At 48.9% G+C, this 13,875-nt stretch overlaps 1 protein-coding gene across 4 annotated transcripts; it reads left to right on the top strand.

Moving 5' to 3' along the window:
- Positions 1-2,051: 2,051 nt before the first annotated feature.
- On the top strand, positions 2,052-9,686 carry ZNF416 (zinc finger protein 416). Of its 4 annotated transcripts, XM_010386998.1 has the most exons (4): positions 2,052-2,296; positions 2,866-2,901; positions 5,042-5,168; positions 7,554-9,686. In XM_010386998.1, exons 1-4 carry the CDS (start codon positions 2,264-2,266, stop codon positions 9,134-9,136), a joined length of 1,779 nt encoding a protein of 592 aa, XP_010385300.1. In that variant the 5' UTR covers positions 2,052-2,263; the 3' UTR covers positions 9,137-9,686. The 4 variants fall into 4 exon arrangements, with proteins under 4 accessions (XP_010385300.1, XP_030769093.1, XP_010385301.1 ...); XM_010386999.2 differs by lacking the exons at positions 2,052-2,296; positions 2,866-2,901 and adding an exon at positions 5,609-5,787 and having other exon boundaries at positions 5,039-5,168; XM_030913232.1 differs by lacking the exons at positions 2,052-2,296; positions 2,866-2,901 and adding an exon at positions 5,605-5,787 and having other exon boundaries at positions 5,039-5,168.
- Positions 9,687-13,875: the final 4,189 nt, after the last annotated feature.

Below are 13,875 nucleotides of genomic sequence, written 5' to 3'. Positions count from 1 at the left end.
GCTGGGATTACAGGCTTGAGCCACCGCGCCCGGCCGATAGAGATATTTTTATAACTAAAAGAGAGACAACTTCTGCACCCATAAGCACACATATTTAAGGCCCACTTAAACTAGAAAAATACATGTTAGGTTTAGTACTGGAGGTTATTGGGCATGGTATGACAATTTCTTTCTTTTTTTTCTCTTTCTTTTTTAAAAAAAGAGACAAGGTCTTGCCTTGTTACCCAGGCTGGAGTGCAGTGGTGTGATCATAGCTCGTTGGCCTCAAAGTCACTATGCCCAGTTATTTGTTTTTTTAGATATGGGGTCTTGCTATACTGCCCAAGCTGGTCTCGAACACCTGGCGTCAAGCAATCCTCCTGCCTCAGCCTTCCAACGTGCTAGAATTACAGGCATGAGCCATCATGCCTGGCCAACATATTTATTTTTGCTTGTTGAACTCCTCATTGTTCTGGTACCAATTAAAATCAAGTCTTATAGATATTAACGTGATGGCTCCTGCCAGTCTCCAAATGGGGTTTACCTTTCTCACTCAGATGGGAGTGGAAATCCTTGGAAACTCCTTCCTTCTTTGTCTTTGTAACTTCACCTTGCTTACTGGACACAAGATTAGACCCACGGATCTTATTCTCAACCAGCTGGCCTTTGCCAATTTGTTTGTGCTTTTCTCTAGAGGGATCCCTCATACAATAGCAGCTTTTGGATTGAACTATTTCCTGGATAAGGCTGGATGCAAACTTCTCTTCTATTTTCAGAGTGGCCAGAGGGGTTTCCCTCAGCACCACCTGTCTCCTCAGTGGCTTCCAGTCCATAAAACTTTGTCCCTGTTTCTCTAGGTGGTTGGAGCTCAGAATGGGATCCCCAAAGTTCATTGGCTTCTGTTGTTTTCTCTGCTAGATCCTGCAACTGTTGGCAAATAGCTTTGTTCCTATGAGTGTGACTAGTCAAACAGCAAAAATGTAAGTGTGAAAATAAATTGTGTATACTGTTCTTTGCTCAAACCAGCTAGATGTATAAAGTTTCCAGTCGTATTCATATTCTCTGCAACTGACTTTCCGAGTTTGGGCCTCATGACCTGGGTCAGTGGCTCCATGGCCCTTTTCCTGCACAGACACAAGCAGCAAGTCCAACACATTCACAGCAACAGAATCTCCTCCGAGCTTCTCAAGAGGCCAGAGCCACACGCACCATTTTGATCTTTGTGAGCACCTTGTTTTCCTTTTACTCACTCTCCTCTCTTTTGCACGTTTGGATGACTATTTGTTATTCCAGGTCAGTGGCTGGTGGACACCTCTATGATTTTGTCCTCATGTTTCCCAGCGTTCAGTCCCTTTGTGTGTTCATTCGTGGTGACACTCGATTCTCTGCGTTTCACGTGGCCTGCTAGTCAAGGAAACGCCCTTTTCCCAGCTCGTCCAGGGAGGGCCCCCCTGGAGGAGGTGTGCCCTGGGTGAAGCCACCCAGGAACCCTGCCCCAGGAACTTCTCGGCCCAGCCTCCTGCACCGGGGGACCATCAAGGGGCTCAGGGTAGGAGCGGCCAGGGGGCGTGGCCCCCAAGTGGCCTCCCGGACCGGCGACCCTCAGCCTGACCCGTAGGTCGCTTCTGTCGCCTATGTAACCGCTGAGGTCCCCGAAACGGCCTCAAACGCCTCGGCCCCCACGTGAGGGGGATGAGGCAAGGACCCTCCCGCGCTGCGGCCGCGGTGTTTACGCGGCCCCGTGGAGTGACGCGTCCGTGTGGATCTGTAGCCTTTGCTTCCTGAACCTGAATCAACGTCTCTAGCCACGTGGGCACTTACCTGGGTATGGGACCGCGGAAATCGGCCAGCGGCCGCTTTAAGGAGCGGCAAGGTCCTGTCTCGCTCTTGGTGTCGCGCCTTTTCATAGCGCTCTCCGCGCGCCGGGTTGGCCCTTGTTCCGGGTGAATCTCCGGGAGGGCACAAGACCCCTGGGCTTCTGAGAACTACATTACCCATAATGCTGAGCGCCAAGCTGCAAAGACGCGGAGCCAATCAACGTTCAGGATCGGGCCTGTCTCCGTTTGTTGCAAACGGTAAGGCGGAACTTCCGGCACCGCTCCGAGATGGTCATTTTGGGGGTTCTCTACCTCGGCGCGGGCCTCCTGAGTTAGCAACGCTGCGCACACGGCGGGGGTCGCCCCGCTGCGGTGCAGCCCGTGGGTCGTTGGCGCTGGTGGCAGCCGTGCCTGGGTTCCCGCCCCGGGTCGCCCACCGCTCCCGGCCCCGCTCCGCTCACAATCCGATGGCGGCGGCCGTGCTGAGGGATTCGACTTCGGTGAGTGCTACGTTCCCCCGGGGCTCACCTGCCCTCCCCGCCGGAAATCCAACACCCTGCGTGAGGGGCGCCTGCTTTCGTCCCTGCAGCCCGGCCCGAGTCCAGGACTGTGAGGCCGTGGCAGGTGGGGCTCCCATTTACAAGCCTGGCGTCGTGGGCTGTGGAGGGTGTGGCAGGCGGAGGGGCCGGTTTCTGTGAATCTTGTTGGGGCGATTGAGCCAGGAGCGTTCACGCCGGAATGGCAAAGTGAGGCTCTTTCTTTTCAAGACGCTGAGAGCCATGGGTGGTTGTGAACAGATGAGGCACGTGGTCTGAGTTAGACTTTTGAAAATTTTCCTAAAGTTAAGAGTTAGAACAGCCTGGAAGGGGGATAACACCGAGGCACAGGGAGGTTGAGTCCTTGTGCAAGGTCCCAGAGCAGGTAAGAATCACACGGAACTGAGGCGCAATGATAATTTAGTCATCACCAAGTCACCTGTCTCCAGGGCTGCGCGGGGAAACAAGAAGGCATGAGCCCCTGGACCTTCCGCCATAGTTACCTGCGCCTCACAGCCTTCCTCTTCCCGCAGGTTCCCGTGACTGCAGAAGTTATGGGCTGCACACAGGTGAGTGGAGAGTGTTTCGGGACCTCACTGGTGCTGACCCCAGTGTTTGTCTCTGAGATTGTGTTCTGGGACTCTTCTCTTGGCACTCTTTGGGATTTTGGTTCTAGGAACCCTGAACAAACATCAATCCCAGGGTCATACATCCAGGCTGGAAGCTGGTATAGAACGGTTCCTATTGCTGGGAACCAGCAAAGTAAGGTGTGGAACGTTGTCTCAGGCTTATGTACTAGATGAGCAAGTGCTTGAAGGTCAAGCTGAGCTGGTTTAGGGAACTACAACTTTTTTCTTTCTCATGGGAACTGAAAGCTGGGATGCAGGAATCAGACAAAAATGGCTCTCCATTGTTGGGTGTTTCTTCTGGAGTGCGTGACGAGCAATGACAGTTTGGGGGCAGAGGAGGTATGTGACCTGATCCAGATCTCATCAGGTTCCCTGTGTGGCCAAGCTGAGAGAACAGGCTGAGTGTGAGGTATGAGATAGGAAGACAGTGAAGAAGGCTGCTGTAGTAGTCCAGATGAGTGTTACTGGTGGCAGGACTTGTGTGGTGGCTGTGGAGGTGGTAGTAGGATTCTAGAACAGTTTTTTAAGTAGGGAAGCCTGGATTGTGAGATGTTGAAGGCAAGAGATAGAAAAGTAGGATTCAGGGGTAAAAGCAAGTTGTTTGGGTTAGCAGCTGGAAATATGGAAGCTCCACTAGCGAGGATTGTAAGATTGGTAGTAGAGTCAGTTATCTCTAGAGATAATCAGAAATTTTGATTTGGAACATCTTTATTTTTAAAATTTTTTTTTTAAATCATCATCTGAACATGGTCCAATGGGACATCTTTAGAGTCTGAGATGGTTCAAAGAACAGTTAGTTTAGACATCAAGTGGATAGTATATCCTACAGGACTAGAACTGTGGGGAGGGATTCAGGATGGAGACATTTAAAAGGTGGCCACTACTTGCCTAGGGGTATAGCTTGGGACACAATTAGGAGGTGGAATCCTGATCACTCTGGTAATGATGTTACCAGCCCAGGCAGGGGAGGTTGGGGGTCACTACTGGGTCTTCTGCTTGGGGACATGGTTGGTCATGGTGGGAATCACAAAGACAGGTATGAGAGAGAAGTGGCCATGGTAGGGTGTGAGAGCAAGGATGATCTGGCAAGTGGCCAAGGATCTAGGAGAAGAGTGGGCATGAGATCAATGCTTGGAAGTAATCCAGACAAGATGACACTGAGACCAGAACTAGTGCTTTCTCAGCACTCTGGATCTATCTACCAGGGTTTTGTGGTAACCCTTGAGGTGTCAGGAATTTCAGGGAGGTGGATCAGTTGAGGGTCACAGGTGGTCATCTGGGAGAGTTACTGGGCCTGAGGTGTGGGAGTCCTCTGGGGCAGACTTTGAATGAGGGTTGACAGGAGAGAAAGACTGTGACTTAAGAGAGGACATCAAGTGCAGCACTATTGGAAGAGGGCCATGGGTGTCAGAACCCCAGGTATTTCTGGGTGACTGAGGATGTAGCAAGGGACAGAGTCAGGCAAGGAGGCCTTCAGAGCAGGATGGGGCTCTGAAGGGCTGCCTTTGGCAGTGGGGACATTCAGCCTCTGAGTAGCACCGGACCTCATTTCAGTTTGCCAAGCACTTTCTGGATGTTGCATTGCAAGTATCGTGGGAATGCCAGAGAGGCTGCCTATGGTGTGGGGCAACAGGGTGGAAATCGCTGTGGGAGTGAGATTGTTTGAGAGTGTGTGCTTCAAAGAGTGATGTGCATATGGAGAGAAAGTGTGAACTGAACAACCCATGGCCATGGCATTGAGGATGTAAGAATGATGGCTAACCCCATCATTGCTTGTATGTGAGAGGCATACTTTTGGAAACTCCAGGAGAATTGTCTGACAAGACAAAATCCAACCCTATATGCTAGACCCAGAGTTTAAATGGCATTTCCTGGCCCACCTGCCTGTTGGTGCTGTGGGCAGACACAGTGATGATGGGACCATGAGGAGAGGGCAGGAATCAGTGCCACCAGGGCTTGGTATCTCCTCTGAGGTGGGGCTTAGGGTTGGGGGTAAGCAGGGGAAGGATGCGTGGGGGGCATGAACTTGGGGTCCTAGGAGAGAATCTGATCATGGAAAGATCTGTCCCCATCATGGCAGGGCTCTGTGACCTTTGAGGACGTGGCCATTTACTTCTCCCAGGAAGAATGGGGGCTCCTTGATGAGGCTCAGAGGCTCCTGTACCGTGATGTGATGCTGGAGAACTTTGCACTTATAACTGCGCTGGGTAAGGCCCTCAGAACCACTCTTGTCTCCCGGTCTTTGTCTATCCTTTTTTTCCCCAGAGGCAGCTCTGTTGGACCATGGACTCTGCTGACTTCCCCACTGTCTTGGCATTATGTGCTCTGGTGTAAGGAATGAAATCATTGCACTCCTTAATCAGCCCTGACATTTGCTGTCCCAAAAGGCACCGGGATGGGTCTGGGTGTCTTGAGTCAGCCTAATGCATCTCAGTTTTCTTCACTTCCTCTTTGGGTGGCTGTGTTCATATTCATGGTACTTTGTGTGTCAGGTTCTGCCTCCTAGATGACATTTCCTTTGACTACCTGTGTTAGGAATTTGCAGAATTTTCCTCATCAGTATTTACATGGACCATAAGCTGTTGTTGCCAGAACCTCCTTCAGGATCTGTGTGATATTAATTTTCTGTCTTGTGTTCTCAAGGAAGCTGACTTGCTCTGGGCCACTGCAGGATACTCACCTGTCCCAGCTGTCCCTTAGGACTTGCTTCATTCAAGTCCCAAGTGGTGGCACATCTAGAGGTGCCGGGAAAGCCCTGGTTGTTGGAAAGGGTGAAGATGGGAATATGGCTTCAGAGGAAGCCTGGCCTCAGTCAGTGGCACCTGGGTGAGGACATGGCATCCAGCCTTAGCCTGTTTTCTAATCTTACCAGGAATTTGCCCTGTGTCATCCAGAGTTTGGTGCTAATGCCACTGGACACACCTCATTTCTACGTTTTCTTCCTCTTCCTTGACACTTGGCTGGCTTATTGCTTCATCTGGGACATCTGGCCTCATGCTGCCCCATCTTTCTGCCCTCCATGTGTCACCAGTTTCTCTGCACTGCCTCCCAGCATGTTTTCCAACACTGACCCACTCCCAATATGTTGTGAGTTGTGCACATGCCATTAAATATTTCTTGAACACAAGATCGCAATTGGAATATCTCACTCACTTCCAATTACATTATCTTGGGCCTGAATAATGCCAACCTTCAGCACAGCATACACATGCCACCAGCTGACAAGATCTTGCCACAGGATTTGGCAAAGGAGTAGATTGGAGACCCTGTCTGTCCTTATGTGCTGCACCCCATCCTTATATCCTGTGTTTGGTGAGGCCTCCCCATTTTGTGATCTTTAGAGGCCCACTACTGCCAGGCAGCCCCTTTCGTATCCTGCTTTCAGCTCCTCAATGTTGCTTCAAAGCAATACTGTGAATTCATTCCTTGATGTCTGTGAGAAGGTGCTCCCCCTTTCCTGTTATGTACCCACAGGGTTTTAATTAATGGAGGTGGTAGAGTGCCAATACAGAGAGGTTAATGTCAATGACATAGGAATTTATCACCTGCAGTAGTAAGAGCATGTGAGCACTGTGCCATGCAGGGCCACAAGAGAGAAGGGAAAATATTAAGCCACAGCCTTTACTGGGGTTTCTGCAGATAACACAAGACATGATAAACAGTTTGGGATTGCGTAATTTGAGTAGTTTGCTTTGGGGCAAAAGGGCTCACTAGGCTTCGTTGTCTGCTGCCTGACCTTGGGATGATTAGAGCAGAGGAATATTAGCTCCTGAAACATCCAAGTCACATAGAAAACGTGATTGAAGGCCGGGCACAGTGGCTCAAGCCTGTAATCCCAGCACTTTGAGAGGCCGAGACGGGCGGATCACGAGGTCAGCAGATCGAGACCATCCTGGCTAACACGGTGAAACCCCGTCTCTACTAAAAAATACAAAAAACTAGCCGGTCGAGGTGGCAGGTGCCTATAGTCCCAGCTACTCAGAAGGCTGAGGCAGGAGAATGGTGTGAACCCGGGAGGCGGAGCTTGCAGTGAGCTGAGATCCGGCCACTGCACTCCAGCCTGGGCGACAGAGCAAGACTCCATCTCAAAAAAAAAAAAAAAAAAAAAAAAAAAAAGAAAATGTGATTGAGAGTATGGGCTCTGAATTGATTTTGTATTTGTTATGCTCCTTGCTGAGCCCTTGGCTATCTCTTAAGAGTTGGCTCACTCTGGAAGCACCATTCTCTCCCCAGCCAGCAAAGTTTTTTATTTTGCTTTCTTTTGTGTTTGAGACAGTTTCACCTTGTCTCCCAAGCTGGAGGGCAGTGGTGCGATCTGGGGCTCACTGCAAACTCCGCCTCCTGGGTTCAAGCAATTCTCCTGCCTCATCCTCTTGAGTAGCACCCATCATCACACCTGGCTAATTGTTTGTATTTTTAGTAGAGACAGGGTTTCGCCATATTGCCCAGGCTTGTCTCGAACTCCTGAACTCAGGCCAGCAAAGTTTTTAAGATATCAGAACATTAATTATTCAGAAAATAGTTTTTTTAAAATGGTTAATATACTCCCATCATAGTCAACATGCATTTCATCAGTGTTTCTCTGCTTTCAGTTTGTTGCCATGGGACGGAGGATGAAGAGACACCTGAGCAAAGTGTTTCTGTAGAACGAGTACCTCAGGTCAGGACTCCAGAGGCCAGTCCATCCACCCAGAAGACTCAATCCTGTGACATGTGTGTCTCGTTCCTGACCGACATTTTACACCTGACCGATTTGCCTGGGCAGAAACCATGCTTGACTGGGGCCTGTGCAGTCTTTCACCAGGAACAGAAGCATCATAGTGCAGAGAAACCCTTGGAAAGTGACGTGGACAAGGCCTCATTTGTGCAGTGCTGCCTATTCCCTGAGTCAGGAATGCCTTTCACCAGCATTGAGGTTGGGAAGGACTTCCTAGCCCCATTGGGCGTTCTTCAGCCTCAGGCTATTGCTATCTATGAACAACCCAACGAAATCAGCAAATGTGAGGAGGCCTTTCATGTTGGAATAAGTCATTACAAGTGGAGTGAATGCAGGAAAGAGTCCAGCCACAAACAAACGTTTTTTCACCCTAGAGTCTGCACTGGAAAAAGGTTTTATGTATCTAGCAAGTGTGAGAAAGCCTGCCGCTGTGAGTACTCCCTTGTTCAGCTCCAAAGAGTCCACCCTGGAGAAAGGCCTTATGAGTGCAGTGAATGTGGGAAGACTTTTAGCCAAACCTCTCATCTGAATGATCATCGGAGAATCCACACAGGAGAAAGGCCTTATGTGTGTGACCAGTGTGGGAAATCATTTAGCCAAAGAGCCACCCTCACTAAACATCACAGAGTTCACACTGGAGAAAGGCCTTATGAGTGTGGTAAATGTGGGAAATCTTTCAGCCAAAGTTCCAACCTTATTGAACACTGCAGAATTCACACTGGAGAAAGGCCTTACGAGTGTGATGAGTGTGGAAAAGCCTTTGGGTCCAAATCCAGTCTTGTTCGGCACCAGAGAACTCACACAGGAGAAAAGCCCTATGAGTGTGGTGAATGTAGGAAATTATTCAGACAAAGCTTCAGCCTTGTTGTACACCAGAGAATTCACACTACAGCAAGGCCTTATGAGTGTGGCCAGTGTGGGAAATCGTTTAGCCTAAAGTGTGGCCTCATTCAGCACCAGTTAATTCACAGTGGAGCTAGGCCCTTTGAGTGTGACGAGTGTGGAAAATCCTTTAGCCAAAGAACCACCCTCAATAAACACCACAAAATTCACACAGCAGAAAGGCCTTATGTATGTGGGGAATGTGGGAAAGCTTTTATGTTCAAATCCAAACTTGTTCGGCACCAGAGAACTCACACTGGAGAAAGGCCTTTTGAGTGCAGTGAATGTGGGAAATTTTTTAGACAAAGCTATACCCTTGTTGAACACCAGAAAATTCACACTGGATTACGGCCTTACGACTGTGGACAGTGCGGGAAATCCTTTATCCAAAAGTCTAGCCTCATTCAACACCAGGTGGTTCACACGGGAGAAAGGCCGTATGAGTGTGGCAAATGTGGGAAGTCCTTTACACAACACTCTGGCCTCATTCTTCACCGAAAATCTCACACTGTGGAGAGGCCTCGTGACAGCAGCAAATGCGGAAAACCCTACGGCCCAAAAGCTAATGTTGTTTAACTCCTGAAACTCCACACCTGAGAAAAGGTGTAGACCTGCAGGGAATGTGCCATCTCTTTCTTCAGTGTTATACTATAGAGAGTCTTTGTGAAGGAGCCATCTGCCTAAAGTTAAACCTCATACTGGTAGACCTCCAGATGGGTGAGATTCCCATGAGTTCCAGGCACATGTGTCTTGCAGGAGCTCCTTTGCCCGTTCTAAACTGCTGGAGGCCTTTGCGGGAGTTAAATCATTAGTCACCCTTGCGTACTAAGGCGAGGGAGATACACCTTTGTGCTCCCATTCCTTGGAGGAAATTCCTTGAGCAGTCTGAGCCTTTAAGGGGAATTCCTTCCCTTTTCTGACTGATTACAGCATACATCTGACCAGTTTTGGCCAGAAGGACCCAGCCTGGGTTCTGCCGGAAGCTGATGTGGAAGGCTTCCCTTCATGGAAATTCTTGTTCTCACACGACACTTGGTAGTTTTTCCAGCCTCCAAGTCACCACCTAGTAACTGGCTGCCTCACATTGCTCTGGTTTGCATGGTAATAAAGGCCTTATTTTTAAATCAGTGTAGTCTTAGGGTTTGGTTTACTGTGCAAGGTGGTTGGAAAACACACTTGGGCTCTTACATAAAGGAATGGACAGCTTTTGTGGGGCCCCAATGTCGTTGGCCTGTGCAGGAAAAATAAAATGACAGAGAGTAGTTCTCATTCTGGTTTTTGTCCAGTTTGCCTTGCTGCCCAAGGCCACCTAGGAAACAATGCAATAATTTTATTGTCCTAATTTCTGCCCTGTATCCCTACACTTTCTGTGGACTAGAGGTCATTCTGAGGACAAGTCGACTGTTATGACAGGCTCCTGTGCTTTGGAGAATAAGATGGATTTGTGGCATTGTTCCCACAGGCTGTAATGCCCAGCACTGTTGAGACAAAACTTTTTCCCAGCTTCTGCAAAGGAACCACATGCCCTGATGCCCATGATTCCATAGATGGCGGGACTCAAGCTGATGGGAGCTAAGCATTGGACATAATTGGTACAGAAATTTTGGGTATCATTAATAGGAAGTGGAGGAGCTCGTAGCAAGACAAGTGTGCCTGTGGTAAAAGTGCATCTACACATCTAGTAACTGGCTGTGTCTTTATTTTCGCAACACAATCTTCTTGTACAAGGTGTGACAGTGTAGGCATAGCCTGGCTTAGAGGGAACAACTGCATTCTGCGTGTGATTGTCAGAGCGTGGAGCCAGGCAAGCAACCTGGAGGCTTCCATGGGATGGTTCCATGTGAGTGCAGGAGGACACATGGGAGGTAGAGAATCAGTAGGAGCCTGGGTAGCAGAAACCTTAACTTGGAAATAACATCCCCCATCATAGGCTTTACCCTCTGCCACAATTACCCCATTTTCAGAGGCAGAGTCCTTTGCCCTTGTGCCCTACTTGGAGCGCAACCCTCAGATGTCCTGGCTCTCTGCAGCTTTCCCAGTGACCAAGCAATAGGTCCTAATATCCAACAGTCTGAGGTCAACTTTCTGTCTCTGACTTGCCAGGCATTGGTGCCTTTCCAGGTTGTGGCTCTGACCTTCACTTGGTAGAAATGTGGATATTTGGGCCTGGCCCAGAGGATGTTGCACCAAGATAGGAGGCTGGAGAACTGTGGGCTCTTGGTCTTGCTGGGTAAAGCTTTATTTGTGTCCCATTTGGGTGACCCTAGTCCTCTGATTCCGTCCTGTTGCACATACCTGCCTGGTGAGAAAGGCATCTCAAGCCCTTCTGCCTCTACCCACAGGTCCTGCTGTATTCTCTGTTTTGGTCTCACATTCTTTTGCCTGGTCTCCCTGTGTCTGCGCTGGGGATCACTGGGGTAGAAACAGCTCTTTAAACACAAATCTTCACCCTAGTGGCCAGCACACTCTGCCCTTTGAGGTCCTTATTCCAGAATTCAAGCGAGAAAACTTTACTGATCCAGCCTGGTTGGGTCAGGCATCCCCAGAGATTGATTAACAGGACTGTGGTGGTGGACTGTTCTCAAAGAAGGGGCTGAGTTAGGCAGACTGCCAAGGTAGCATGTCCATCATTATCCCCCCAGGTATCTTATTATATAATACTGCCTTTTTTTCTTTTTTTTTTTTTTTTTGGAGTCTCACTCTGTCGCCCCAGGCTGGAGTGCAGTGGCATGATCTTGGCTCACCACAACTTCCACCTCCCAGGTTCAAAGGATTCTCCTGCCTCAGTCTCCTGAGTAGCTGGGATTATAGGCGTGCACCACCACACCCAGCTAATTGTTGTATTTTTAGTAGATACGGGGTTTCGCCATGTTGACCAGGCTTGAACTCCTGACCTCAGGTGATCCACCTGCCTCAGCCTCCCAAAGTGCTGGGATTACAGGTGTGAGCCCAGTTGCTTATTTTTTTTAAAGAGCTCCTTGTGTCAACATGAATTGTCATAACTTCCTGAGGCCTGTTACACTCTTCCAGTGGTAAGGGAGATGGTTTTAGAGAGGTATGACATCCGGTGGCATTGTTGTAGGGCAGTTGAGCCCCCAAATTGGGGCTTAGTCCAAGAAGGTTCTTAGCTTCACTCAGGAAAGAATTCAAGAGCAAACTAGTGGTAGATGAAAACAGCTTTGTTGGGGCAGCAGGGTTACAGCTGTGTGGCTGCTCCTACAGAGCAGGGCAACCCCATAGGCATTGTGTCCAGAGTATCAGCTCAGGGGGCAGCTCTGCAGTCATATTTATACCCACTTTTAACTACATGCAAAGTAAAGGGTGGGTTATTCAGAAATTTCTAGAAAAGGGGTGGTAATTTCCAGGTGTTGTCAAGGTACTGGTAAACTGCCATGGTACTGGTGGGTGTGTATTATGTAGAGATGCTCTCAGTGCCTGTTCCTTGTTTCAGCCAGTCTTCAGTCTCGTATGGAGTCCTGCCTCCTATTTCACTCCCCCATCAGAGATTAGATACTCCTTTTTAATCTTTTTTTTTTTTTTTTTTTTGAGACAGAGTCTTGCTTTGTTGCCCAGGCTGGAGTGCAGTGGCCAGATCTCAGCTCACTGCAAGCTCCGCCTCCCAGGTCCCGCCATTCTCCTGCCTCAGTCTCTCGAGTAGCTGGGACTACAGGCGCCCGCCACCACGCCCGGCTAGTTTTTTGTATTTTTAGTAGAGACAGGGTTTCACTGTGTTAGCCAGGATGGTCTCGATCTCCTGACCTCGTGATCCGCCCGTCTCGGCCTCCCAAAGTGCTGGGATTACAGGCTTGAGCCACCGTGCCCGGCCTTCTCCTCTTTAATCTTAAGGGGGCTGAAGAAGGGCAGAGGTCCATCTTCTGTGACTGCTTGGTGCTGGTTTTATGGGCATAGGCCCTGACTAGCACTAAAGGAGTAAAGATCCCTGGATGACACATCTAAGGTGCCCAAAGGCAGGACACTTTCATTCTCTGGGACAGCAGACAAAGATGGGTTGGAAGACTTGTGTCAGCATTGTCTTTACCTGGAACTAGAACAGGATACACCAACCCCTCTGCTGTGGATACTGGTCCATGGCCTGTTAGGAACTGGGCTGCACAGTAGGAGGTGAGTGGTCAGTGAGCGAGCATTACTGCCTGAGTTACCTCTTGTCAGATCAGTGGCAGCATTAGATTCTCATAGGGGTGCTAACCCTAACATAAACTGTGCACGTGAGGGACTGGGGTTGCACACTCCTTTTGAGAATCTAGTGCCTGATGATCTGAGGTGGAAGAATTTCATCCTGAGACCACCCCCCAGCCCCAGCCCCACATACCCCATCTGTGGAAAAATTGCCTTCCATGAAACTGGTCCCTGATGCCAAAAAGGTTGGAGACTGTTGATCTAGAAGACACAAACTTTACTAAGAGGTTAAACAAGCAAGGGTCAAAGAAAATATGTAACAGGGTCACTTGCTCATAGGTCTTTTGAATGTTAACCTATCCAGAGTTGCTAATATATGTGCAGCAGGTTTTATTAATAACTGCACAGACTTTACCTTGTTCTGCTAGTAGATAATACAATGCCAGTCTGTTATCGACAACTGCATTTGCCAAAGAGTCTAGAGATTCTTGAATTTCTGGTAGTGCCTGACCTGTGTTGGTGGCTAAAGATTCTAGAGTTTGAGTCAAGTTCTTTAGGGTTGATTTGTGGTAGGCAAAGCCACCCTAAGGTGCTGCTAGTCCTATGGCTGCCCTGATTCCCACCAGAACCAATCCTATTGCTTGTTGACTTCTGGTGTTCCACAGTCTAAGAGACTGTGACCCTTGGAGGGGCAAGTGTGGCCAACATACATTTATCTTTGTTCCAAGTTTTAGATATATAAGGGAAAGCTACTCCTGAAAGAACGGATGGCTCCCTGGGGAGCCAGGAGTAGTTACAGCATGTGACTTCTCATTCCTGGCCACAAACAAAAATGAGTCCAGTTGGAGCATAAATAGAGGCCCTACAGGGTGTGATGTCTATCCTTTGTTACCAAGTTTGGTCTATAGAGATATTCTTCCCCTGTTCAAATGGGGGTAGTCAATCAAATCTTGTTTTCCGGAAGCAAATAGTACTCCCACCCTCCTAGATTAGGCAGTGGTTTTTTTCCCTGTATGTTCTAGTCTGAGAGAAGACACCATATATGGTCTCCTTGCCTAAAAGTGGCACATATGGTCTCCTTGCCATTTACCTTGCTTTTGCCTTGGAAACTTGGTAACTATAGTTAGATCAGAGCATCACAGGGAAACGTCTGCTTTTGTGTCATTAACACAGTAGTG

The sequence above is a fragment of the Rhinopithecus roxellana genome, chromosome 12, assembly GCF_007565055.1.
Source record: "Rhinopithecus roxellana isolate Shanxi Qingling chromosome 12, ASM756505v1, whole genome shotgun sequence".
In the NCBI taxonomy this organism is placed as follows: domain Eukaryota; kingdom Metazoa; phylum Chordata; class Mammalia; order Primates; family Cercopithecidae; genus Rhinopithecus; species Rhinopithecus roxellana.
This window is presented reverse-complemented; position numbering and strand designations above follow the sequence as displayed.